This window comes from Camelina sativa, chromosome 5, assembly GCF_030686135.1.
Source record: "Camelina sativa cultivar CO46 ecotype springtype chromosome 5, ASM3068613v1".
Lineage (NCBI taxonomy): Eukaryota > Viridiplantae > Streptophyta > Magnoliopsida > Brassicales > Brassicaceae > Camelina > Camelina sativa.
The window spans coordinates 38,123,453-38,149,608 of record NC_141884.1 but is presented as its reverse complement, the minus strand read 5'-3'; the positions used below and the strand labels follow the sequence as shown (position 1 = coordinate 38,149,608).

At 37.4% G+C, this 26,156-nt stretch overlaps 6 protein-coding genes across 7 annotated transcripts; 4 read left to right on the top strand and 2 right to left on the bottom strand.

Annotated features, from left to right (window-relative positions):
- Positions 1 to 945: 945 nt before the first annotated feature.
- LOC147944888 (uncharacterized) lies at positions 946 to 1,752 on the bottom strand. Its single transcript, XM_087512759.1, has 2 exons — positions 1,747 to 1,752; positions 946 to 1,647 (listed from the first exon to the last, which is right to left on the bottom strand). The coding sequence occupies exons 1-2, from the start codon at positions 1,750 to 1,752 to the stop codon at positions 1,078 to 1,080; spliced, it is 576 nt and encodes a 191-aa protein (XP_087368885.1). The 3' UTR covers positions 946 to 1,077.
- Positions 1,753 to 4,896: 3,144 nt separating this feature from the next.
- Positions 4,897 to 7,983, top strand: LOC104788144 (transcription factor PIF5). 2 transcript variants are annotated; one of them, XM_010513833.3, is made up of 7 exons: positions 4,897 to 5,188; positions 5,258 to 5,691; positions 5,987 to 6,064; positions 6,169 to 6,901; positions 7,009 to 7,074; positions 7,170 to 7,526; positions 7,621 to 7,983. In XM_010513833.3, exons 3-7 carry the CDS (start codon positions 5,994 to 5,996, stop codon positions 7,738 to 7,740), a joined length of 1,347 nt encoding a protein of 448 aa, XP_010512135.1. In that variant the 5' UTR covers positions 4,897 to 5,188; positions 5,258 to 5,691; positions 5,987 to 5,993; the 3' UTR covers positions 7,741 to 7,983. The 2 variants fall into 2 exon arrangements, with proteins under 2 accessions (XP_010512135.1, XP_010512136.1); XM_010513834.3 differs by having other exon boundaries at positions 4,980 to 5,901.
- A 222-nt stretch (positions 7,984 to 8,205) lies between these two features.
- On the top strand, positions 8,206 to 11,497 carry LOC104788143 (polyamine oxidase 3). Its single transcript, XM_010513832.3, has 10 exons — positions 8,206 to 8,889; positions 9,048 to 9,163; positions 9,400 to 9,488; positions 9,602 to 9,715; positions 9,812 to 9,899; positions 9,990 to 10,075; positions 10,170 to 10,272; positions 10,358 to 10,455; positions 10,538 to 10,967; positions 11,064 to 11,497. Exons 1-10 carry the CDS (start codon positions 8,850 to 8,852, stop codon positions 11,361 to 11,363), a joined length of 1,464 nt encoding a protein of 487 aa, XP_010512134.1. The 5' UTR covers positions 8,206 to 8,849; the 3' UTR covers positions 11,364 to 11,497.
- A 212-nt stretch (positions 11,498 to 11,709) lies between these two features.
- LOC104788140 (pentatricopeptide repeat-containing protein At3g59040) lies at positions 11,710 to 14,805 on the top strand. The gene is made up of 6 exons (XM_087451279.1): positions 11,710 to 12,033; positions 12,351 to 12,666; positions 12,942 to 13,481; positions 13,603 to 13,727; positions 13,845 to 13,943; positions 14,011 to 14,805. The coding sequence occupies exons 1-6, from the start codon at positions 11,978 to 11,980 to the stop codon at positions 14,636 to 14,638; spliced, it is 1,764 nt and encodes a 587-aa protein (XP_087307405.1). The 5' UTR covers positions 11,710 to 11,977; the 3' UTR covers positions 14,639 to 14,805.
- On the bottom strand, positions 14,754 to 17,907 carry LOC104788141 (protein DETOXIFICATION 41-like). Its single transcript, XM_087451280.1, has 8 exons — positions 16,932 to 17,907; positions 16,060 to 16,604; positions 15,884 to 15,970; positions 15,747 to 15,803; positions 15,408 to 15,646; positions 15,182 to 15,300; positions 15,004 to 15,090; positions 14,754 to 14,930 (listed from the first exon to the last, which is right to left on the bottom strand). The coding sequence occupies exons 1-8, from the start codon at positions 17,247 to 17,249 to the stop codon at positions 14,859 to 14,861; spliced, it is 1,524 nt and encodes a 507-aa protein (XP_087307406.1). The 5' UTR covers positions 17,250 to 17,907; the 3' UTR covers positions 14,754 to 14,858.
- Positions 17,908 to 18,654: 747 nt separating this feature from the next.
- Positions 18,655 to 25,894, top strand: LOC104788139 (importin beta-like SAD2 homolog). The gene is made up of 22 exons (XM_010513828.3): positions 18,655 to 19,192; positions 19,403 to 19,535; positions 19,629 to 19,716; positions 19,869 to 20,018; positions 20,588 to 20,750; positions 20,916 to 21,100; positions 21,197 to 21,370; positions 21,726 to 21,871; positions 21,982 to 22,105; positions 22,191 to 22,371; positions 22,663 to 22,822; positions 22,909 to 22,950; positions 23,066 to 23,184; positions 23,271 to 23,469; positions 23,622 to 23,753; positions 23,860 to 23,963; positions 24,082 to 24,261; positions 24,405 to 24,544; positions 24,634 to 24,773; positions 24,849 to 24,994; positions 25,103 to 25,229; positions 25,322 to 25,894. The coding sequence occupies exons 1-22, from the start codon at positions 19,100 to 19,102 to the stop codon at positions 25,483 to 25,485; spliced, it is 3,090 nt and encodes a 1,029-aa protein (XP_010512130.2). The 5' UTR covers positions 18,655 to 19,099; the 3' UTR covers positions 25,486 to 25,894.
- Positions 25,895 to 26,156: the final 262 nt, after the last annotated feature.

The window sequence follows — 26,156 nt, the reverse complement described above, 5'->3', positions numbered from 1 at the left end:
TGCTTTCCATACACCAAAAGTCCGTTCGATGACAGATCGCAGTGAAGAATGTCATTTATTGAACATTTCTTTGTGACTACTTGGTGGTCTAGCTCTATTATATTCGCTAGGATGGTACCTTTCCCCTCGATATGGAGTAAGGAATCCAGGTCGAAGAGCATAACCAGAATCTCCCAAATAATATTTGCCCATAGGTGGAGTTGGAAATTGATGATTCCCCTCCATCGCTAGCATTAGAACCTTAGCATCATGAGCAGACCCGGGAATACCAATATACGCATATGTAAACAACATGTCCATATTGCATATTGCTAAGATATTCATACTTGTGCCGCTTTTCCTATTCCAATATTTTTCTGAATTTTTTCCCGCAACAGTGACCGGAACATGTGTTCCATCTATTGCACCAATAAAACCTCTAAAGTAAGGCCAGTACCTTCTGTCAGATTGTAACTTTGGATGAGGTTGATTGAGCTCTTCTGGACCAGGTCTAAGCAATTCAACCGCCATGTGTTCGAGGGCATTCAACACTTCGTGAAATTTTCTGCCTATGGTTTCTTGTGAATGACCAAATATTTTTCCAACATACCTCTGAGTTCTGTTTTGAGCGCATATGGTGAGAAAAATTGCAACGCTTTCCTAGATGCTTACTTCATCGGTTTCCATCAAGTGATGGTCCTCCTTAAGTTTTTCACATAGTTTGATGTACACCGGTGGATACATCCGAATTATGTCGTAGCATTGTTTCTCATGACCATGAATTAGTTCATATACGTATCTTCGGCCACGTTCTGGATCTTCATTCATCGGTCTCCTTTAATACTCATGGAGTAAGGATCCATGAATGATTCTCCAAAGTTAATGCTTCCATCTTCTGCCTCATCATCTTCAAGCATTCTGTAAAACGCTTCCCTCTAAAAAAAAAAAAGAATAATGAATTACTAAGGTGAAAATGGAAGATATTTATTAATTTCAAAAACAACAGAAAAATAAACAATCATTATTCTAAGCCAAACTAAAAACATTCAAAAAAAGTGAAATAAAAAAGTTTTCTTGTGATAAATATTATTCATTAGCCTATTCAGCTGTTCGGCTTATTCCCGCTGTCCGCTCGAGATATTTGATCCTAGCATCGTCATTGGGTAGTGTTAGATAAACACGTGCATGCGTCTCGTTGCTTTGAAGCACACTCACCGCTCCCCAATATAAAGAGGAGTCATATTGAAGTCTAGGGAGTGTTAGTAGCGATTCAATTGCTCGTTCCAACTTGTTATCTTGGGCTTGCTCATAAATTTCTGTTCGTTTCTTGTAAGCGTCATTTGTCACAAAGTCGTACGAAACTTTTGACGTTGCTCGTTTACGTGTTGAAGATGAAGGACGTGTAGAGTTTCCGTATACACGTTTTGTGTTCTGGTTGTATGAAGACGGTGTTTCGCTCAGGTTTTCTGAAGGCACATCGGAATCATTTCCTAGATTCACTGTTTCAGAATCATTTTCAGTAGCGGTCTCTGACTCCGTACACTGATCCACTCCGGAACCTGGATAGTATCCATCATCAGTACCAATGTGTTTGGTGCTGAAAAGCCGATCCATTCTATCGAGGTCGATAAGAGGATTTGCTCGGAGCTTTGAAGCAATTGGTGTTTCCTATATAATAATAAAAAATTAAAGTTCAATATATTAGTTTACTATATGTTGTTAACTAACAAAACCATGTGATATGATATGTAAATATTACCTTAATACGTTCATTCCACTATGCGTCGTCCATGTCAATAGCTTGAGTGGTGGGATCAAGTCCAACTCCAGTTTTTTCGATCAGACGACGATAAACATCATAAAGCTTTTTAAGATTGTAAAATTTGTTTTTTAGTGGAAGCCATTCAAGATCGTGACCTGTGGCTTCTTGAAATCCTTTTCTAATTCTCGCTTTACTCTCTTTCTTTAGAGGGCCAATACGCCAATTAATAAGCTCCATCTCAGTCTCATATATTTCAAGAAAATGATGAACCATACTATCGGTCCATTGAAGCTTCGGTTTTATATCATTTTATTTATTTACATACACATAATTAGTCAAGATAATTTTGTACTACAGTAGGATAGACATCACTAGAAAATACACATATCAACTAAATAGGTACCTCTCTCGCATTTGATGATTGTCCACGATAAGCCATACCTATAATAAAATATAATGTAAACATCGTAACAACAAAATAAAAGTTTCCAAACAAATGGTGTTGATATAAATAAATAATGGTGTTAGACTAAAATTTACTGCAAAATCCAAGCTTAATTTGCAGAGATGTTTGCACTCATCCGATGGAAATGAAATTTATGTGATTGTAGAAGACAAGTATGAAAGGTTGTTCTTTTATAGTAGTAAATCAGTATACAAAAAAAGATTAGTTTAATAATAAAAAATATGTTTTAGTTTGTTCATCGCACCAAAAAAAAGGTTTCAGTTTGTTCATCGAACAAAAAAAAATAGGTTTTAGTTTGTCTTAAAATTTAAAGAAATTAGAATAAATATATATTAGAAAAAAAAAAAAAAAAAAAAAAAAGTCACGTTGAAAAACCCTCAAAATGTGGTTTTTAGATTTTATGAACAAATGGCTAAAATCTTCCAAAATCTGGTTTTCCTAAATACTAAGAAATCTATTTTTCTTAAAATCGTGAATGGCATAGAAAGTTGATTTTACAGAATCTAAAGCCAAAAACTGCACCAAAATCAGGTGCCATTCTTGGGGGTGTGGAAGGATCAAGAGGACATTACTCGAAGAAAATATGTGAATCCTTGGACCTATAGCTACCATGTTCTAAACTAAAGGCTAAAGCAATGTAATCTAACTCATGTTCCATTTGATCTTTGCGATCTCCTTAATTCTGGTACTTTCCACACAAAAACAAAAACAACAACAAAAACAAAACAACGAACAAAAACTGAAATTTGGGTTTTAATTAAGCAAACGAATAATGATTTTATAAATCCGTGAATTTAGTTCTTTTGCACAAGTTAATTAACTTCCAAAAAATAATTAAAATAAATATTTTGAAAACTTTTTGATCAACGAACGTTTGAAAATTCTTTTGCACAAGAAGTTTTAGATTTGAATAATCTTTTGTATATGGACCTTCAGAACTGTAATCATCACAAGGTCGGCCGCAGAGCAGATCGGAGAGACGGGAGAAAAGGCGATGGGAAAAGCGAGCGGCGGATTTGGAAATTCAGATTGAAAACTATAAAATTAACGAAGAACATCATATATTCCCCTCAGGTTGATTCTTTATCCACATACTTCCTCCGCCGCTTCTAGCCTTTCATACCATCAACCCTCCTCCGCCGCTAATCCGCCTTCCTGCACCGCCGCCCTAACGTTTCAGAACGGCCTCTTATAGATTTAGGGTTTTTTTTGTTCGGCCCTTTCTGGTAATTTTTATTTTAGATCAATACTGGGCCGAACAAATAGGCCCAATAAAACATCTCCACTGACCCAATACAATTCCTCTATGAATATAATTTGGGCCTTCTGCGATAAATTCTTTTTTTTTCTTTTTTCTTTTTTCTAATTTTATGTGATGTTACAATATTTATGATGAATATACGTTTAATATATGGTTCTTTAAATACTTGACATATTTATTTATTAGTTCTATCTTCTATGGTTACTTTCACGTCTGGTGTCTTATTCGGTTCATCTATCGGTTAGAAGATGAAATTAATTATCCAACGAGGCGACGACTTATGCCGACATGAGTTTATTTGACCAATGACAATATAAATTCGAATACAGCGACACAATTTGAGGTTTTTTTAATACAATGACAATATTATTTAATTAGAAAACAAATTATGGTATGGATTTTGGGGTTTTATGAATTATGAACCAGTAGTGATATAAACAACCGTGTTTATCTTTTGCTTGATTCGGATAACTACGTTTTATATATGTATCGTCCACGACGAAACTATAATCTATCTATCAGTTACTTCATCCAACTCGCAACTTGCATGCAAAATAATTATCAAAAGAAATGTAGACAAAATAAAAGTTTCGACCAAGTGTTATTATATATTATTCAGTAATTATATCACTAAACTATAGTCATATTTAATTAGAATCATATGTTTTGCAATATACTACATATACAGTAGTATATGGCTGGAAATAAAACTTATTGTTTACTTGGCTTATGGCTTATGGCTTTCGATAGCTTTGAATGGACGCGCTATTACAAACTCGTCTCTTTCGTGGGAAAAGCAAATAAAGGGCCATAATCTTTTAAGGAAAATGTCTTCTTTCGGTGGTGGATGCTTTGTTTACAATGCGCCCGCCCACTATACATGTCGACTTGTAAGTTGCAATGTAATCTTTTCAAGTACTTATCAATCATATTATGTTGTTTATCCTTAGATCGGTAGGCGTTTATGGACATTAAACGATAAGACTGATGTGATAAGGGTTCAATGCTGGTCTAGTAGTTAAATAAAAAAAATTGTGATAAGGATTCGGAAATCAATGTAAGCATAATTTTGGTGGACCATTATTTGTGGTCCATGACAACCAGTCACAAAGAAGGTCCACAAGTTAGCATTACGACGACGTATCTATTATGCGATTGCATATTTACGTTAAAAATTGTGATTATTATCCAAAACTTTGTACTTAGTTTGCTAAAAAGAAGGTGTTTTAGTCCTTTATAGTGTAATCAGGTGTTTTAAATTCCAACCAAATTTATAATGTCAACTAAAGAAGGGAATCGTATTCATAACACAAAAAAAACTTACGATCGTACGTAGTAGATTTTAGTATACAAGTCAACATGTGAAATAAATGCGATGTGGAAATTTGCCGGGGAAATAATGATGATTCCTCGAGATAAATTTCCGGTAGGTTTCGAATGAGACTCTGACAAAAACAAAAACTGAATTCAGATAAGTTATATATAAACCCTTCTTATACTATTCATAATATATAGTCAGTAGATGTAGATGATAAACTCATCAAAGCATCGTAGAAAATAGAGAACTTCAATTTGTTTACTTCTATAGACAGATACTAGTCGATTGAAAGAAACATATGATAAGTAGGAGGGCGTGTGTGATTTGACAAAAAACACCCTTAATCATTGGTCAAGACTTCAAGACTCATCAAATTAAAAGAGAGTGTTATCTGCAGATAAGGTACAGATCAGAAACCACCTCTAGAAATCGAGCAATAGATCTCTCTCTTACTCTCACCCTTCATCACAGGACAAGATGGTGGGGTCCAAGTAACTCTTAACTCGTTGTCCGACAATTCGACACGTATCGTTTATCCTGATATGTTTCAGTACTATTGCCCCCACCGAATCATTATCTCCTCTCGCTCCTCCCCTGTGTAATCTCTCTGCTGCTTCCCTCTAGCCTCTTGTCGCTTTCTGTCTGAACCTGGCAAAGAAACCCTCAGCCTCTCTTTCTTCTTTCTCTTTCTTTGTGTTCTCTGTTCTGTTACTAACTTTCTTCTCTCAGTTTCTGTACAATTTCCTTTTCTATAGAGAGCAAAAAAACACCCCATAAGGTTTGTGTAAGGAGAGAGAATCTTTTGTTCTTCTTTCCCTTTTTTTTTTTTTTCTCTCCTATCTAGCTCGATTCTGTCACGTATAATCTCGCTAAATCTTCTTTTCACTCAGAGGCTTCTAAATCTGGTAATTTCTTTTAAGGCTTTTGGTTCAAATAGTTTACTATATATAGAATTAGTTGCCTTATTTAATCATTCCCTCCTTGATTGCTGGAGAGTGGGTTGTTTCGTTTTAATTATTTTCTAATGATTATACTGTTGTTGGGATTTCCATAAGTTGATTGCTTTCATCATCCCTTTTTGCTCCTCATGTACAAGCTCCTGTTGTTAATCATTGGTATATTGTACTAATCATAAATCAAATAATTTCTTATTCACTTACAAAAAAAAGTAATATATTCTTATTTGGGTGTCTTTTACAGATCAGACATGGAACAAGTGTTTGCTGATTGGAATTTTGAAGATAATTTTCACATGTCCACTAATAAAAGATCAATCAGGTATATAAAATATTCACAAGTCAATTATTTTATAATTACCAACTTCGCTTTTTAATTAACTACAAATCAATTAAGTATGTGCGTTTGTTCATGTTTTGGGACAGACCAGAAGATGAACTAGTGGAGCTATTGTGGAGAGATGGCCAAGTAGTTTTGCAAAGCCAAGCTCGCAGAGAACCATCAGTCCAAGTCCAAACCCACAAACAAGACACCCTAAGAAAACCTTACAACATTTTTCTTGACGACCAAGAAACAGTACCAAAGCCTAATAACAACGCTCTTCTTGATGATCAAGAAACCGTCTCCTGGATCCAATACCCTCCCGATGACGTCGTCGACCCCTTCGAATCTGAGTTCTCCTCTCATCTCTTCTCTACAGTCAATCACCTCGACAGTCCAGAGAAGCCACGGTCGATCGAAGAGACAGTTAAGAACGAGGCTCAAGCCATGGCTCCTCCCAAGTTTAGGTCCTCTGTTATAGCCGTCGGGCCGAGCCATTGTGGGAGCAACCAGTCTACGAACGATCATCAAGTGACTACGCTCCCGGTATCTATGACTGATAGAAGCAAGAACGTCGAAGAAAGACTCGAAACTTCCTCCGGTGGCTCGTCCGGTTGCAGCTACGGACGGAACAACAAAGAAACCGTTAGTGGAAGAAGCGCAACCATTGACCGTAAAAGAAAACATGTAATGGACGCGGATCAGGAATCTGTCTCTCAGTCAGATGTACCTTTGACCTCAACCGATGATATTCAAGTCACAGGAAACAAATCGAGCCAACGGTCTGGATCTACACGAAGAAGCCGTGCAGCCGAAGTTCATAATCTCTCAGAAAGGGTATGTTATGTTATGTATATATATGCACTTCTGTCTTTATTTTAAGAACCAATCGATAAGTTTTAAAATTTTGCTAAATATATTTTTGTGATCTTCATGTATTATAGAGGAGGAGAGATCGAATCAACGAAAGAATGAAAGCTCTTCAAGAACTCATACCTCATTGCAGTAAAGTAAGTTGATGAAACATATTAAAAAAAAGGACTCATAGAAATAATGATAATGATGAAAGATTGATTAATGGTGTGTTCTTGGTTGGTGTGTGTAGACAGATAAAGCTTCGATATTGGATGAAGCAATTGATTACTTGAAATCACTTCAAATGCAACTCCAAGTGATGTGGATGGGAAGTGGAATGGCGGCGGCAGCAGCAGCAGCAGCAACGACTCCGATGATGTTTCCAGGCGTACAATCATCACCGTACATTAATCAAATGGCTATGCAGAGTCAGATGCAATTGCCTCAATTCCCGGTTATGAACCGGTCAGCTCAACAGAACCATCCCGGTTTAGTATGTCAAAACCCGGTTCAACTCCAGCTCCAAGCACAGAACCAAATCCTATCGGAGCAGCTAGCTAGGTACATGGGCGGTGGGTTCCCTCAGATGCCGCCGGCGGCGAATCAGGTCAGTTGCAAAAACGGCATCGTTTTCGAGGAGCGAGATAGATATTTTAATAGATTTAATATCTGACATTGTCATGTTTAAAAATTAAATGCAGGCAGTGCAACAACAACAACAGCCAACGGACATGATGAGATTTGGGTCTCCAACGGGACCGCAAAGTCAACTGTCGGCACCGGCTTCCACCGACAGTCTTCGTATGGGTAAAATAGGCTGACGTGGCGTATAACATTTATTTTTATCGGCGATTATTATTATTCTTACGGCATATATATCCCATTTTTATTTATTTTTGGTCGGGATGAAAAAAAAAGCTTTAAAACAAATGTATTATATAGATCCAATAAGGTAGCGTTAGCGTCCATACTTTATGTATAACTTATTTAAACAGTACAATAATATATCAATCAATCAAATGTTGAGAAATAAGAACAAACATACATATATTTTTGTTCAGAAATTTGCATCAATCTTTTCTTTTTTTACTGTTACGTATTCTCTCAGATTAATATGTTCTGATCAAGAGCTTTCAGAAAAACAGGCATAAAAGGCTTAGATGGGCCTGCATTGACACTCTCATGGGCTTTTTTTTGTTGTCTGGCCACATTTAGCCCGTATTTATGCTCCCCTTTAACGTACACGCGATTATAAAGAAAACGGAAAACGTTAACGTGATTTACTTAACCACGATTCATACGTAACGAGTCGTCGAGTCCCATACCTTCAACTGCTACTACTAGCACTCAGTTTATAATTTCCCAACTAATTATTAGGACGGTGGAACCAAATTAACGATTCACTAATGACACGTGTCATATATCGAGGGCGAGTTCCTCCTGACGAAACACCCAAGCGCGTAGGTTTCCAAAAGCAAAGTATAAAACAAAAAACGTATAAAATATCAAATAAATAACTCAACCAATCAAAGTAATACACCTCAGCAGTCTCAAACCAACACGATTTTATTTATTAATAATAGAAAAAGCTGCGACTCACCTTGTCCTTGGCCTCTCTCTCTCTCTATCTCTCTCGATCGCTCTTTTGATATCTTCTTATTGATTTTGGCCTCATTGTTTGGGAGAAGAACTCCGATTCTGATCTAAAATATTGTTTGCAGAAATCGCAAAGCCGCATGAAATTGTATAGAAAACTAGGTTTTACATCTCCGATTTCAAATTACTTGAGTAATTATAATACGTGTCTTCTCATCTCAATTCTTAGTTTTTCTCCTCAATTGCCGATTTCGCTCCTTCTCTTCGAGCAGAAATCGTTAGATCCTTTATCTCGAGAGAGAGAGAGAGAGAGTAATTAATTACTTGTTGAATCATGGAGTCTAGAGGCAAAACTAATCGTCAGCTGCGTAAAGGTATTACCTTTTTACTTTTTTTTTTTTTTGTTTCGTTTTGAAATCTTAATCCTTTTGTGAGACAATGAAATTTAGGTTTTTTTTTTTGTTTTTCTTTTGTAAGGTATTATTATTTAATGGGTTTGAACTGTTTCGTATGTTTGTTTGTGTTTCAACAGCTGTTTGTGTCTCAACCGAAGAGAAGATTAAGAAGAGTTCACCTTCAGTGATAGTGATTGGTGGTGGTATGGCTGGGATTTCAGCTGCTCGCACTCTTCAAGATGCTTCCTTTCAGGTCTGTCTGTCTGCAATCTCTTAGGTTTACTACAATGTTGTGAAGATGAAAGTGATGTATAAGTATGTTTCAGGGTCTTTATTTTACTCTTTTGTCTTCTTTCCTTTGGCTGTCTGCAATCTCTTTATTTACTACAATGTTGTTTAGAGAGTCATACAAGTGATACAAGTATGTTTTGTTGTATCAAGTGCAGAGTCTTATTACTCTGTGTCTCTTCTTTCCTTTTTTTTTTTCAGGTTGTGCTATTGGAGTCTCGTGATAGAATTGGTGGACGAGTTCACACTGATTACTCTTTCGGTTTTCCAGTTGATCTGGGTGCATCTTGGTAATTTCATGGCTCTCTCTCTCTCTCTCTTACCCTTGTTTTTTTCTCACTGATTCATGTTTGGATCTTTTTTTTCATTGATGCTAACTAAGCAACATCTTTTTTTTTTACAGGTTGCATGGTGTTTGTAAAGAGAATCCTTTGGCTGCAGTTATTGGTAGATTAGGATTACCCCTTTATCGTACTAGTGGTGACAATTCAGTTTTGTATGATCACGATCTTGAAAGGTGTGTAGTACAACAGTTTCGGATAATCTAAATGTACATCTTAACATATCTTTTCTATTTGTTTTGAACTCATGGTGCATTTCTGTTTTTCTGCAGCTATGCTCTATTCGATAAGGCTGGTAACCAAGTCCCTCAAGAGTTGGTAACTCAAGTTGGCGAAAAATTTGAGCACATTCTGGAACAGGTGTGTGTACTTGGTGTTTAATTTTTCTTTAGTTGTGTTTCTAGTTGTTGCGTATCTTTGATTAACTAGATAGTTGTTTCACAAATGCAGATCTGTAAAGTCAGGGATGAGCAGGATGAAGACATGTCAATCGCTCAAGCCTTTTCTATTGTATTCAAGAGGAACCCTGAATTGAGGTATGGAAACATATTGTCTCAACTCAATCCTTTGATTTTTGTTTTTATCCGCTTTTATATTTGTTGCATGCTCAGTTAGATTTTTTGATTTCAGGTTGGAGGGGATTGCCCATAATGTGCTTCAGTGGTACTTGTGTCGCATGGAAGGATGGTTTGCTGCTGATGCTGAAACCATCTCGGCAAAGTGTTGGGACCAGGTTAGTAACTAGATTACCTGTCTTTCTCAGTTCAGTGGTTGACGTATGTTCTGGTTTCTTGATGTTTCAATTAAAATATTCACAGGAAGAATTGCTGCCCGGTGGACATGGTCTTATGGTTAGAGGGTATCGCCCTGTTATCAACACTCTCTCAAAAGGTCTTGATATACGTCTAAGCCACAGGTAAAATTTGTTTCTCAAAGGAGTTTCCACCTTTTTTTTCCTAGATCTGCAGCTGAACCTTATTGGCCTTTTGTTTTGTCAGGGTTACCAAGATTGTAAGGCGTCACAGTGGAGTTAAGGTGACTACAGAGAAAGGGGACACCTTTGTTGCGGATGCTGCAGTCATAGCTCTTCCTCTCGGAGTCCTAAAGTCAGGAACGATAACATTTGAACCAAAGCTTCCACAGTGGAAACAAGAAGCTATCAACGATCTCGGTGTAGGAATCGAGAACAAGATCATATTGCACTTTGACAATGTATTTTGGCCAAATGTAGAGTTTCTAGGAGTGGTTGCAGAAACTTCCTACGGATGCAGTTATTTCTTGAACCTGCATAAAGCCACTAGCCATCCTGTCCTTGTTTACATGCCGGCTGGTCAGCTTGCTAGAGATATCGAGAAAAAATCTGATGAAGCAGCTGCAAATTTTGCCTTTTCGCAACTCCAGAAAATTCTTCCAGATGCATCTTCACCGGTACTGCTCTAAACCTATCTTTCTTATACCTCTAAGTCTCTATATATCTTTTTGCCAGTGTACAAAGCTTTAATGGTTTTTTGTTGATGTTGGCAGATACATTATTTGGTATCAAGGTGGGGATCAGACATCAATTCATTAGGATCATATAGCTATGACATGGTGAACAAACCTCACGACCTCTATGAGAGGCTGAGAGTGCCATTGGATAACCTATTCTTTGCTGGTGAAGCCACTAGCACGAGCTACCCGGGATCAGTGCACGGTGCTTATTCAACCGGACTGCTGGCTGCTGAAGACTGCAGGATGCGTGTGCTCGAGCGCTATGGAGAGCTTGAGCATGAGATGGAAGAGGAAGCTCCTACCTCTATCCCTCTTTTGATCTCCCGTATGTAATTTAAAACCTCGGGTTTTGATTTATAGTTTCCATATGGGAACTTTGTTACACTGATTTGATTTCATGTGATAAAGTCATAAAACTGAAAAACAAAACAAAGAAAAAGAAGCTTATGAGATTTCACTAGTTCTAACTCTTTGAGCGTATTAATACCTCTCTTTTTTACTTTAAAAACCTAATAAGTCCAAGTCAACTGTGCAATGTTGTTGATTAACTCTGTAATCCATCTGATCCAAGAACTATACCAAGCGCAATCAATCTTTTACTTTCATCTTTCTTTCTAATTTTTACAACACATTTTCATACATTCATAAGTACATAACCTTACTCAATTTGAGACTAGACGAGAGTTTTGAACCAATAGCTGTTAAACGATGTCGTAAACTCGAGTCATATATGTAAATATCAGGTGTTGATATGGGCATTATCGACATGATGAAAGCCTGCCTCCATTTTTTGGGAGGTCTAATTTCTTTTCAATTGAAATTAATTAAAAAAATATCCACTTTGAAGTTTTAACTTTATAAAGATAAGAGAAGAGAGTAGCTTTCTTCTTCTCCTTCGTCTTGGTTGCTGCGCGACGAACAGAGAGGAGAAGCTGCGAACTTTATAAATGTCACAGACTGTAATTTTCAAGCCGTTTGTCTCAGTTCCATCAAGTAATCACAGGTTTCCTTTTCTCTTTCCCATCTACTTCTTTACCTTTTCAAAACTAGTTTCTCATTTGGGGGGTCTTCTTAGAATTGCTTTTGTTCGTTTCCATTGACCGGTTGGGATAATTCTATGTAAAAAAGGAACTGCCTTTTCCAAATTTCATAGTTATATGGTGGGTTTCGTCGAGTTCAATCGATTGGGTAAGCTTTAAGCTGTGTGGGGTTATTATCTGAGGCTAGTGACTGTTAGGGTTTATGTTCTTTTCTATTTAAGCTATTAAAGTTTTGGTTTTTAATTTACAAATTCGTCTCTGTGTTTTGTGTTTGTGTCAGTCAGAGGAACCTACAGAACAATAGAATCAATGTTGGTGTTAAAATCCAAAACCGATTCAGAGTTGTTTGTATGGGAATGCTGGCTCCAAGGAAGTTCCTGCAAAAGAGGAGGAAGATGGAAGTTTTTAAGGATGCAGCTGACGAGACGGATCAGAAGAGATGGAGAGGGCTAATGCTAGAGATTGAATCGACTGGTTCTGCTGTTCCCGTGCTTAGGCAATACAGAACTGACGGTGACCAAGGTCTTCCCAGGGATCTTGTTTTGGGTACTTTGGTTAGATTTAAGCAGCTTAAGAAATGGAACCTTGTCAGTGAGGTATGGACACTAATGAATTTGACTCCCTTTTTATGTTTTTTTCTTTTCAAATTTGGCTGAACTAAGTTCATGAAGATGTGTCATCTTAATCTGATATTGCGGATTTCGATATTTCTGCTGCCAAAAAGATGTGTTTGTTGTCATTTATACCTGAAGAGTTACTCTTACTCTCAGCAATGTTAGACTGTTGACTATTGCAAGCGCTTAGTTTTGACGTTTAGAAAGTCTTCGGGCTGTATCTGATATGTGGTTACTTCGTTTCTTTTGTAATCCAGATTCTTGAATGGCTTAGATACCAGAACTGGTGGAACTTCAGCGAAATGGATTTTTTGATGCTCATTACAGCTTATGGGAAACTAGGAAACTTCAACGGAGCTGAAAGAGTTTTGAGCGTACTGAGTAAGATGGGCTCGAGTCCAAACGTGATTTCTTATACCGCTCTCATGGAGTCTTATGGGAGAGGAGGCAAATGCAACAATGCTGAAGCGATATTTCGGAGGATGCAGACTTCAGGCCCAGAGCCTTCTGCTGTAACTTATCAGATTATACTTAAGACTTTTGTAGAAGGGAACAAATTTAAAGAAGCTGAAGAGGTTTTTGAGACTCTTTTAGATGAGAAGAAATCCCCATTGAAGCCGGATCAAAAGATGTATCACATGATGATATACATGTACAAGAAGGCTGGAAACTATGATAAGGCTCGAAAAGTATTTGCTTCAATGGCTGGGAAAGGAGTTCCCCAGTCTACTGTCACTTACAACAGCCTTATGTCTTTTGAAACTAATTATAAAGAAGTTTCTAAGATCTATGACCAGGTGACCTGAATGATCCCTTCTTTTAAATAGTTAGTATACACTAGAAACACCACCATTGAGGTATGCCATGGCATGTAATAGTAGTGATCTAACCCTTTTAACTGAATTCTCAAATTTTCAGATGCAAAGATCTGGTATACAACCTGACGTTGTTAGTTATGCTTTACTTATCAAAGCATATGGAAGAGCCAGAAGAGAGGAAGAAGCTCTATCTGTTTTTGAAGAGATGCTTGATGCTGGTGTAAGGTCAGTTTTTTGGATTTCGCTGGTTTCCAACAACTAATTTTTTGCTGCTATAGCTGATGAGTTTAGAAAGTAGACCTCTCTTTCGGATATATTATATGTCTTTTCTCGTTTTTTCAGGCCGACACATAAAGCTTATAACATTTTGCTTGATGCATTTGCTATTTCTGGGATGGTGGAGCAAGCAAAAACTGTCTTTAAGAGCATGCGGCGGGACAGGTAAATAATACTTCTGTCATGTTTGCTTGTTTCAGATTGATAAGCAATTAACATGTTTCCCTCGCAGAATTTTCCCGGATCTCTGGTCCTACTCAACTATGTTATCAGCATATGTGAATGCCTCTGACATGGAGGGTGCTGAGAAATTCTTCAAGAGGATAAAAGTAGATAAATTTGAACCGAATGTAGTCACCTACGGGACAATGATAAAAGGGTATGCAAAAGCGAATGATGTTGAGAAGATGATGGAGGTATATGAGAAAATGAGGTTAAGTGGCATCAAAGCGAATCAAACCATCTTAACAACTATCATGGATGCGTCTGGGAGGTGCAAGGATTTCGGGAGCGCTATTGGTTGGTATAAAGAGATGGAGAGTTGCGGGGTACCACCTGATCAGAAAGCTAAGAATGTGCTTTTATCATTAGCGTCAACTCAAGATGAGCTAGAGGAAGCTAAGGAACTTACTGGTCTTAGAAATGAGACAACAACCATTATTGCTAGAGTTTATGGATCTGATGATGATGAAGAGGAGGACGATATAAGTAGTGAATCTAGTGATGATGAGGATGGGGATGAGGATGAGGATGAAGAAGATGATGATGATGATGCAAGAGAAACTGTGTTGTATGATAAAGCACAAGAAGGGTCTTTGGGTTATGATAGCTTACAGACCGAAGAACTTGTAGGGTTATGAAAACTACAGAAAGTTTTATTTTTGTAATCATCTAAGGCCACATGAGATAAGATTTTGCAGAAGAGGACTAAGTAGTTCGTCCGTTAGTTTTGTCTGTAGTTAAAGAAATGATATATGTTTCTGAATCCTCAAATAGCTTAAGAATCAAAAGGTTTACTTATTTCATATTTATATCTCTTGCCACCAAAAGAGGAGAAAAGAAAAACAGAGTCTATTGATCTCAAACTCCTACGTTAGCCGTCTCTTGGTTCTCAGTTGCCGAAGTCTTTACCCTATGAGCTGCATTTTCCACCTACAACAGATGCAGAGTAAAGGTAAGAACTATGGACTACACTGAGAGAAAGAAAGGGTCGTCAATGTTTTACCTCGGAAGTCCAGTTAGTTCTAAGTGTAAGAACAATCAAAGTTAGGGTTTGAAGTATGACTCCTGCAATCATCCCCCACCAGATCCCCTGTAAAGAAAAATCTCCCAAATCTTAAGAAACAGTAAATGTATAAATACATAGGAAATGAAAGAAAGAGAAGAACAGAGAGAGATTATACAGCAACTCCCAGACTGGTTTTAAAGCCAAGAACACAGCCAATAGGAAGACCAATGACATAGTAAGTAACAAGATTCACATAAGCCACCACTGCTTGCCACCCACTTCCAATAGCAACCCCTTTTTTACACCAATTCAACAAAAAAAAGAATAAATCAATCCACAAAGCCCACAGATCAATCAACTGCATTCACAAAAAGGTCTATTTTGTGTGTGTGTGTTTTTACCAGAGAGAATTGGTTGGATTCCGTTTAAGAAAATGGAAACGGCGAGGAGTGGAAAGAGGTGAGAGACGGCTGCTATAACCTCTGCGTCGCTGGTAAAGGCTTTGCTAAGGCCGACGCGGAACACAAGCACAATGACACAGAGAACTAAGCTGATGAGAATAGTCGTGACGTTGACCACCACCACTGATAGCTTAGCCACTCGTGGATTTCCCGCTCCTAGCTCGTTGCTCACTCGGACACTAATCAAAAGCACAAAAAACGGCACGTTTTTTTCATATGTGTAATGTTTAAATAATTGGAACTGCGTGTCGTTTTGTAATTTTGTTGACTGAAGCATACCTGATTGCTGCACTTAGACCAAGCATGAACTGCATATCCCAATTCAAGTAATACATGCTGCAGAAAATTTTCTAAAAGCGGATCAAGATATGTCTCAAGAATATTGATTGTTATTTGATTCCATTGGGAAAACGTACCATATCGAAATCGCGTCTAGAGCAATTGTTGGATTGGTGAGTAAACCGGAGATAATCACTAGCCCTTGGTTGTACCATATCTCCAAACTGCAGATTTTTCATTTCAAAATTGGTATCAGCTTTATTTTAAACTAGAAGAGACTTAACTGGTCAAATCAAAACAGCTTTCTGTTTACCATAGCATGACTGCTGAAGCTACCGTGAGCTTGAAGTAAGGCCATATCCCTCTAAAAGCCCTAGTTGAAAACCCAGTCCAAGTCTCCTTACAACTCGGGCTTATCACGATATACAGACCGTTCACAGCCACGAGCAGCCACCACGAGAAACTCAGAACCAGAGCCGCTCCAAGCAAGCCGAAATCCAGGACGTCGGTCACGAGCCACGTGAGTAACGTGTGGAGCAAGAAAACTCCTAAAGACATGTAAGCCAAAGGGTTCACTATGTTCTGAGCCTGGAGAAACCTCTGCATCGGGCAAGCGAGTGCAAAAGCGTAAATCTGGGGAATCATCCCGCGCGCAAAGACCTGACCCTCGTGCGCGATGGCTACGGATTGTCCCATTGCTTTTAGGATTGGACCTGAGAACCAGTAGAGGAACGTGAGGAGAAATGCAGCTGCAAGGTGCAAGACCATGGCTCGTTGGCAGGTTATTCCCATTGACGAGTACTGTCTCGCTCCGTACGCTTGACCACACACTGTCTGGACCGCGCTCGCCATTCCCAACTAGTCGTCAATTTAGTAAATAGAATGTTTAAATTTTGAAAATGTCCAATACAGTTAAACTAATTAAAAATTACAGATATGAAAAACTTACTTACTCTTCTCATTCGTCCTTACAATTCGTTATCATTCATAGATTGAAAATTCATAAAATCATGAAACTCATACTGAATTATAAAACGGTATGCAGATTAATATAAAGTGTGTTATGCGTTGTACTAATTAAGTTGGCCTCTGTGGCTCTGTTCTTTACTCTGTTTTAGACTTCTACTGTTTTTACTTTGTTTTTAAATTGTGTTGAGTTATACCGACTGAAATAAATCTGATTACCATGATACCGTAAGCGAGGCCTTGGATGCCGACGGTGGCGATGGAAGCACCGGCGAGCTCAAGAGAACCGAGATGGCCGGTGAACATGACGGTCACGAAGCTGAGCATGTAATTCAGCACAGAGACGACTATAGAGGCTCCAGATAGTGTCCATAGAAGCTTTGACTCCCACACAGCTAGCCGTAACCACCAGCGCGGCGTCACCGTGGATCCACGAAGACGGAGAAACTCCTCTATCTCCGGCGAAGACCGTTCAGAAATCTGAGAACCGGAGTGGAGCCGTCTCAATAGCGGCTCGTATATCTCTGTGGAGCTCATGGTTTGTTTATCAGAACTTCTTATTTCCTTTTCTTTTTTTTGTCTTCCTTTCTCGTGTCTTTGTTTATCTACTACGACTGTTTGTTTTGGTTATGTTGAGGCTTGGAGGGTCGTGAACCTTAGATGAATCGATGGTTTTGATCTCTTATGACTGTTCGGTCTAAATTCTGATGAATTTGAGTTCATAGTGCAACAACCATTTTTTTTCTAACAAAAAAAATAGCGTAACAACCATTCTCTAGTTATGTTAATAGACCAGAGATTTTACTGATCAGTAATTTTCTTTGTTTCTGAAACGTTAGCTAAATGTGAGATTGAGGACAAAAATGATAAGAAAGAGAGAAACATCTGATCTGAGAACTGATTAAAGAAAGAAGAATATGAACATTCGAAATTAAAGCCATACAAGTATTCACAGTTAATGAACCGGATTCAACTAAATTTCACTACACCGTTTTCTTTTTTATTGTTTTAGAATTATATCTTCATACATCAATTTACTGTATATATATATTTTTTAAACTTTGGTTTGACTTTTAACTGGAAAATAAAACAAAGCAAACGAAACCAAAATTTTGGATAGAAACGACACTGAACCAAGAAAATGTATTGTTACCGAATCGAGAAACCAAAGATGATACAACTGAAACGTAATGTGCATAAGAATAAGATAAGAGTAACACTAGGCATATGAAGTGTATAAGAGTACAACAGTACATCCGGTGGAAAAATGGCTGTCAATTCATAATAACAGCAGTACCTAATGTTCTTCAAGGAAGGTGAATTGATCCAACAGCTAGTCTCAACATTGTATACATCCAAATAAAAATGGGGAAGCAATTTTCTCCTTTTGTACCCAATTTGGTAATGAACTTTTGGGTGCACCAAAAAAAAAAAAAAACAGCTTTGGAGAATTGTGGCCCAGAAAATGTCTCTGAGGCCCATGTATATGCCCCTCTACTACTCCTGAAGCCCATCTACAACCAACCAAAATAATCCCAAGGAAGAAAAAAAAAAAAAGGAAATTGCTATTATTCCTAAAAAGATTAAGAAATTATTTGCGATTTGATGAACTGTCCCTGACGTAAGATTAAAATCAATGAGTTGTCTATTAGGTCGGATAGAGGTCCACAAAATTCAGAAAGATTTACTCATCATTATTTTTAGCTAATTATTAAACAAAAGTGTTTTATTCTCCAATAATTTTATACTATATTTTAAAGATTTCCCCACCATATCAATCTTTATTACAAAACAAAAAAAACTCCAATTAGATATCATGTATATATTATTATTGTTTTGCTATAATTAATATCATTTGATACGCTAATATCTAAATTATTTATTGTCAAATATAAAAAATTATCTATATACCATTCATGAAAATACAAATTTTAATAGAATTATTAGAGAAAGAATCATACTTCCTAGTACAATATTATTATTATTTTACGGACATTAAAAAAAAAAAAAGTACCACATCGACCGTGTAAACTAGTAAGGCGTGCCGTAGCTGCTCCAGGCAAGTCTCTCGGTTTGTATTTGTGTGTGTCTCTCACTCTCTCACGTGGTTTTATTATTTCACTTATAAACCCACGCGCGTGCGAGCGAGACTTAGACTTAGACTTAGACTAATAGACTTAAGCCACACCAACGAACCATTTAAAACCCTAGTCCTTCTTTCTTATACCTCTCTCTCTCTCTCTCTCCTTTTCTCGTCTTCGTCTTCTTCTTCTGACTCTCGTCTCTTCGATTTCCACCGGAGAGACGGCAGGACCGGGAGACTTAAAATTCGTGACTTTTTTTCCGATTGTTTTTTTGTCGGATTGTTCTGTTTGTGAATTTCCCCGATGGATCTGCCTAGCCTTGCCTTAATCGTTGGCGCGGCTGCTTTCAGTCCCAATCCTGATGAGCGTAGAGCTGCTGAGCAGAGCCTTAATCAGGTCTATATCCAATTTTGTGTCTTCTTCTAGTTATTGTTCCGTCCTCTGTTTTGTTCGATTTTTTTTTTTTCCTTTAGAATTGGTAGAGGACTAAAGCTTATAGATGTTTTTTTTTTAAGATTGACTTGATTTGACTGGGGTTATATGAGCTATATGATTTTAAATTTGTTTGAAATTTTTGATTTTTTTTTTGTTTTGTTTTGATTGCAGTTGCAGCACACTCCTCAGCATCTGATAAGGATATTGCAAATTATTGTTGATGTTGGCTCTGATCTTTCTGTACGCCAGTCTGCTAGTATCCATTTCAAGAATTTCATTTCTAAGCATTGGGAACCTCATTCTGGTAATTTGGCTGTTTGCTTGATTGATATATTATACTAAATGTCGTTATGTTAACTCTTTGCTTGTATTACATTGTTTTTGTTTTGTTATGTAGGTGATCAGAACAAAATCTTGCCGAGTGATAAGAGTGTTGTCAGGGACCAGATTCTTGCATATGTCTCTCAAGTTCCCCCGATTTTGAGGTATCAGTTATTGAAAACCTTGCACCACTCATTAAGACAATGTGTTATGTAGAGTGCAATGATGTGAAATGTCAATTATTGAGTATACATAGGAAGGATGACCTCTGTTTTTGGTCCTTATTTCTAGTTTGTGATTGGTGCGTATGATGCAGGGTTCAGATGGGAGAGTGCCTCAAGACCATAATTTATGCTGACTATCCTGAGCAATGGTCCCATCTCCTGGCCTGGGTGACGCACAACTTGCAAGGTCAACAAGTTTATGGAGCGTTATTTGTGTTGCGGATTTTATCTTCAAAATACGAGTTAGTCTGCTTCTCTTTATTTTATTTTTATTTATGTTATGAACCTGGCTGTCCGAAATCACCATGTGTGTAAGAATTGTAGCTCAGTTTCTTTATTTTCTCATTCGTAGTTCATGTCATAAGCATAGATTGGCAATTGGCTAATTATTTGTTTATCTTCAATATACGAGTTAGTCTGTCTATACCCTTTTTGTCACTTAATTTGAGATTCTTTAATCAGTGCCAGTGGTATTCTTTATCTGTGTTCTGCCTCTGCATAGTGATTTGTAGATTTATTTACTCTGCTCAATTTTGATAGTCTAGATGTTTATATCTTTGTAGCCATCTTTTTGCTAATGTTTTTGCTGTGGTATTAACTCTTGAACATTCAAAGGATAGCATCATTATTAGTAGTAGGTTAGTCGAAAAGAAATTCGCTTTTAGATAAGCTGTTGTGGGGTTGATACTGCTACACGAAGGTTTGATTATTAGTTTCTTATTTAAATCAGGGCAATAGCTTCTAGTAAAATCATATATATATATATATAGGTTTAATTGCCCTTTATGCTGTTGCCACTTTCTGTTTATAGGTTTAAGTCAGATGAAGATAGGGCACCCATTCACCGAGTAGTCGAGGAGACCTTTCCGCACCTTTTGAATATATTTAACAGTCTTGTCCATGTTGAGAATCCTTCCCTCGAAGTGGCAGACCACATCAAGCTTATATGCAAGATATTCTGGTCGTGTATTTATGTAAGTCGTCCATCTTGTGTTAATATCCTGAATCGTTCTTTACAGTTTCCTGGCCTCAACTGGGGAAATATGTGGATTATAAATTTTGTTGGAAGTATATTTGATTGAGGTGGTTTGTAATCAAGTTTTTTTCTTTTAATTCTCTTGTATTTTTGTTCCATACAGCTAGAGCTTCCCAGACCACTATTTGATCCAAACTTTTTTAATGCTTGGATGGGTCTGTTCCTAAACATTTTGGAACGTCCAGTTCCTATAGAAGGTCAGCCTGAAGACCCTGAGCTTAGAAAATCTTGGGGATGGTGGAAGGCCAAGAAATGGGTTGCTCATATTGTAAACAGGCTGTACACTCGGTATGTGGGATCATGAAAATCTTTCCATTAACGTACAACCTAACACTTTTTCATCTGCCGTAAGACTTGAATTAACAGTTTCGAAAACATGTTTAGGTTTGGAGATCTGAAACTTCAGAATCCAGATAACAAAGCCTTTGCCCAAATGTTCCAGACGAATTATGCAGCCAAGATATTAGAATGCCACCTGAAATTGTTGAATGCCATTCGTATTGGTGAATATCTTCCGGATAGAGTCATCAACCTAATTCTTCAATATCTAAGCAACAGGTCGGATATTCTCTGTGGCAAACTTTTGATCAACTTAAGAATATTATTTGAATATGAGTTCTCTGGATATATTAAACTGAAAATATCATTACACATGATGTCCCTAGGTTAGGATCTTTTGGCTTTATTTGAAGAGTTTCGTTAGTAATATTTTCTTCTGGTTTTAAAAACTATTGGGTGTTCATATTTTTTCTGACATCCTGTAATCAGAGTCATAATTAAAATGTCTTTGATAGATTTTCTAGTCGCAGTTTTATTGTTTCCTTCAAAATTGACAACGGCTGTATTTGCATCTGGATTTCTTTATCATGTATGGGGTACCAGAACTTCTTATTGACAATCTGTGTCTCTGCAGTATCTCGAAGAGTAACATGTACAACTTACTGCAGCCCCACCTTCATACTCTACTATTTGAAATAGTTTTCCCTCTAATGTGCTTCAATGATAATGATCAAATGCTTTGGGATGAAGACCCGCATGAGTATGTACGGAAGGGTTATGGTATGTTCTTTAAGTCTTCCTTATATTTTGTTTGGATAATCCTAAAATATGCCTTTTAGGTTTTTTTACTTTCTTTGACTAACTACAGTAAATACATTACCTGTCTACAGATATAATTGAAGATTTATACAGTCCCAGGACTGCGTCTATGGACTTTGTGACTGAACTGGTCAGAAAGCGTGGAAAAGAAAATTTCCCAAGATTTGTACAATTCATTGTGGACATTTTTAAGAGGTACCTTCAAGCTTCATCTTAAAAATATAGAAAAGGATATTTTATAATTGCGATATGATATACTTACGTTTTTTCTTTGTTTTAGATATAATGAAGCATCTCTGGAAGAAAAGCCTTATCGCCTAAAGGATGGTGCTCTGCTTTCTGTTGGGACACTTTGTGATAAACTTAGGCAAAATGAACCTTACAAATCTGAGCTGGAAAATATGTTAGTGCAACATGTTTTTCCTGAATTTAGCAGCCCGGCTGGTCATCTTAGAGCTAAGGTTTTAATGACATCTTTTGGTTGTTTAAGCCATATTTCTATTCATTATCATATATGCATGTGCTTGAAGATGTTGCATATATCTACTAGAATTTTCTATCTCCATAGGCTTGAATTTCTCCTTTACTACTTTGTGAAGTTGAGGATGACTTTTTTGGTATAGGATATGCGTGCGTAGATGCTGCAGTCGCTGAAGTATTTGTTCATCATTGTTTTGCATCATCCACATTGCTTTCATCACATTGATACTGTAACTTGTCAAGCTTATTTCTTTATCACATCCACTGTGTAGGCTGCATGGGTTGCAGGGCAGTACGCCCATATCAATTTCTCAGACCCGAGCAATTTTTCCAAGGCACTGCATTGTGTTATCTCCGGAATGCGTGATCCAGAACTTCCTGTTCGGGTGGATTCAGTTTTTGCTTTGCGATCATTTATTGAAGCCTCCAAAAGTAAGTATCGGCAAAAATATGTTTCTGTTTTCTTATGATTTCCCTGCCTTTCAGACTGTTTGTATTTAACATTGTCTCCCCTGCAGATCTAGATGAGATCCGCCCAGTTCTGCCGCAGCTTCTCGATGGTACACTTTACAATGATTTTGCTGATATATGTATTTCCATTTTATGTCTAATATTACATTAAAACCCGACCAAATGTTAACCAACTAATAATTGGAATGGACTTGTGCTGTGCAGAATTTTTCAAGCTAATGAATGAAGTTGAAAATGAAGACCTTGCCTTTACTTTGGAGACTATTGTGTATAAGTTTGGAGAGGAGATTTCTCCTTATGCTTTGGGTTTGTGCCAGAATTTGGTAAGATGATATTCTGTTGTTTCCCCATTTTTAGTGTTATATTACTTTTGGCAATATTATACCTTGTTCATGATAATAAATTCCAGGCCAGTGCATTTTGGAGGTGTATCGACACTGACAACGGTGAGGATGAAACTGATGATGCTGGTGCATTGGCTGCAGTGGGGTGTCTCCGTGCCATCAGTACAATTCTTGAATCTATCAGTAGTCTCCCTCATCTCTATGGTCAGATTGAACCACATTTGCTGCCAATAATGCGGAAAATGCTGACAACTGATGGTCAAGGTATGTATAATGTTTTAAAAACTCCATATATCTGGAGTTGTTAGTCATTTGTTGGGTTCCTTTGAATGATGTATACTGAATGCATTGGGATTTATGTCATTTGTGCTTGTTTTTAAACATGTTGCTTCATTCATATTGTTTTTTATGGCCAGATGTGTTTGAAGAGGTTCTGGAGATCGTCTCATATATTACTACCTTTTCACCTACGATATCATTGGATATGTGGAGCTTATGGCCTTTAATGATGGAAGCACTCGTGGATTGGGCTATTGACTTCTTCCCAAGTATGAAACTTGCAGTCTTTTTTTTGCCGTTTCTGTTATCATAAAATTCTTTCAGTTTTCTTATTTACATTCCTTTTTGCTTAATCGTTCTTTTGAATATTATTAGATATATTGGTCCCGCTGCACAACTACATATCCAGGGGGACTGGGCATTATCTCACTTGCAAGGAACCAGATTACCAGCAAAGTCTCTGGAGTGTGATCTCTGTGGTAAGCTCATTATCTGATAGTTACTCATTTAAATAAAACAGTAGATGGCCTCATCCATTTTCCTTCCCACTGTACACATACTTATATCGGTTAACTTGATAATTCTTTCTCATGGCAGCTTATGGCGAATAAAAATATTGATGACAGTGACCTTGAGCCAGCTCCGAAGCTATTAGGGTTAGTGCTTCAGACTTGCAAGGGGCAGGTGGATCAATGGGTGGAGCCCTACCTGAGAATCACCCTAGATCGGCTACGAGGTGCCGAGAAATCTTCCTTCAAGTGTCTTCTGATTGAAGTGGTAAGCAAAATGGCCGCTGTTAAACTGTGCTTCATAAAGTCATTTGCTGCAAATTGTTTAGCTGTTTCACTGAGTTAAGCTATGTGTTTTATTTCCTGATTGGCAATAATTGCTGAATATATCTCTGTGATACCCTTGTGCAGATTGCAAATGCCTTTTACTACAATACCCCTTTGGCACTTGGCATACTGCAACGATTTGGTATCGCAACAGAAATTTTTACTATATGGTTCCAAATGCTGCAAGAAAAGAAGAAGAGTGGTGGACATGCTAACTTCAAGAGGTGGGTGAATCTAATCTTTTTAAACCTCTATCTCTCCTCTCTTTACATTTCTTTCAAGATATAAATAATCTTCCTTGCTTTACATGCAGAGAGCATGATAAGAAAGTTTGCATATTGGGGTTGACATCACTTTTCAGTCTTCCTACTGGTCAATTGCCGGTAGAGGTCTTGCCACATGTATTCAGGGCTCTTCTCGAGCTTTTAGTGGCATACAAGGATCAGCTTGCCGGTCAGTGCCTTCTACTATCTCTCAGTTTCTAATCACTGACCCTCGCTGATATTCCAATTTGAACATTTATGACAGAAGCTGCAAAGGCAGAAGAGGAAGAAGAGGAAGATGGTGATGACGACGACATGGATGAATTCCAGACAGATGATGAAGATGAGGACGGCGATGACGAGAATCCAGATGAAACTGATGGAAGTAAACTCCAGAAGTTAGCAGCACAGGTCTGTCTTCTTTGATCCTAAACGAATCCTCTAAGTGATCTCATGAAAGATTCAAAGTGTTTGTCGTAGTAGCTCACTAAGTTTACTTCTTTTGTGTATGATCTTCAGGCTAAGGACTTCCGCTCTTACAGCGACGATGATGACTTTTCAGATGATGATTTTAGCGATGATGAGGAATTAGACTCTCCAATTGATGAAGTGGATCCATTCGTACTATTCATGGATGCAGTCGCAGGTATAAGAGAATTGATATTATATGATCTTTTTTGCTATGTATATATTTGTCATATTATTATATAATTTATTTTTATTTTTATATATATATAGCAATGCAAGCATCGGACTCGCCCAGGTTCCAAAGCCTTACCCAGACACTAGACCCGCACTACCATGGACTCGCAAGCACTATAGCTCAGCACACGGAGCAGAGAAGAGCTGAGATTCTAAAGGAGAAACTTGAGAAGCAATCTTCTGCAACAGTTGCTTCCTGAGTTCTCCACGGCTCAGTGCCTTGGAAAAAGCCAATCGTTACCATCTCATTTTGGCTGCATTTTTTTTAGTAAGCGCCTTTATCCTCAAAAGATAAAGAGAGGGGCTTATCAGAGGTGAGTCAGGTCGACGACTCTCATTAGTCAAGTCATGTCTTAAGAGAGACCAATCCCTGCCCATCTCCAGTTTTGCATTCTATATCGCCATCATCATTTTTTTTTTTTTTGTTGTTTTTAATCATCCAAAAGACCAAAACAAAAGACAAAACCCATTCCGGTTTCCTTTTTTATTTATTTATTTTATCTTTATTTCAGATAGAACAGAACCCTTTTGGGAGGTTTTATGTTCTCCGATTGCGATTGGAGGCATTACATATATCAAACAAAAAAAAGCACATAGTTTTTTTTTAAATTACGTATTATATGTTTGTCAATACTTAGCTTTATTGCTTGATTTGAGTCGTTGTTTAGACTTTGTTCATCTGCAGCCATTGCCAATGAAGCTGTCTATCACTATATTTTTTAAATTGATTTTGATTGTAATAAACGGCCAATTTTGTTTTTTTAAATCTTAAAAAAGCTTAATTATAACTAAATATTTGTTCATTACTAATCTCTCCGTTTCAAAATATAGAATATTTTAACTAGAACACGTATATTAAGAAGGTTTTACT

Coding starts and splice junctions, on each gene's coding strand:
- LOC104788144 (XM_010513833.3), top strand. CDS start 5,994: ATGGAACAAGTGTTTGCTGATTGGAATTTTGAAGATAATTTTCACATG. Junction 7,075..7,169: donor TCATACCTCATTGCAGTAAA/GTAAGTTGATGA, acceptor TGGTGTGTGTAG/ACAGATAAAGCTTCGATATT. Junction 7,527..7,620: donor TGCCGCCGGCGGCGAATCAG/GTCAGTTGCAAA, acceptor AATTAAATGCAG/GCAGTGCAACAACAACAACA.
- LOC104788143 (XM_010513832.3), top strand. CDS start 8,850: ATGGAGTCTAGAGGCAAAACTAATCGTCAGCTGCGTAAAG. Junction 10,273..10,357: donor CGGCAAAGTGTTGGGACCAG/GTTAGTAACTAG, acceptor AAATATTCACAG/GAAGAATTGCTGCCCGGTGG. Junction 10,456..10,537: donor GATATACGTCTAAGCCACAG/GTAAAATTTGTT, acceptor TTGTTTTGTCAG/GGTTACCAAGATTGTAAGGC.
- LOC104788140 (XM_087451279.1), top strand. CDS start 11,978: ATGTCACAGACTGTAATTTTCAAGCCGTTTGTCTCAGTTCCATCAAGT. Junction 12,034..12,350: donor GTTCCATCAAGTAATCACAG/GTTTCCTTTTCT, acceptor TGTTTGTGTCAG/TCAGAGGAACCTACAGAACA. Junction 13,944..14,010: donor AAGAGCATGCGGCGGGACAG/GTAAATAATACT, acceptor TTTCCCTCGCAG/AATTTTCCCGGATCTCTGGT.
- LOC104788141 (XM_087451280.1), bottom strand. CDS start 17,249: ATGAGCTCCACAGAGATATACGAGCCGCTATTGAGACGGCTCCACTCC. Junction 15,971..16,059: donor GCTTCAGCAGTCATGCTATG/GTAAACAGAAAG, acceptor AAAAATCTGCAG/TTTGGAGATATGGTACAACC. Junction 14,931..15,003: donor GAACTAACTGGACTTCCGAG/GTAAAACATTGA, acceptor CATCTGTTGTAG/GTGGAAAATGCAGCTCATAG.
- LOC104788139 (XM_010513828.3), top strand. CDS start 19,100: ATGGATCTGCCTAGCCTTGCCTTAATCGTTGGCGCGGCTGCTTTCAGT. Junction 21,101..21,196: donor GTAAACAGGCTGTACACTCG/GTATGTGGGATC, acceptor AAACATGTTTAG/GTTTGGAGATCTGAAACTTC. Junction 24,262..24,404: donor AGTGTCTTCTGATTGAAGTG/GTAAGCAAAATG, acceptor ACCCTTGTGCAG/ATTGCAAATGCCTTTTACTA.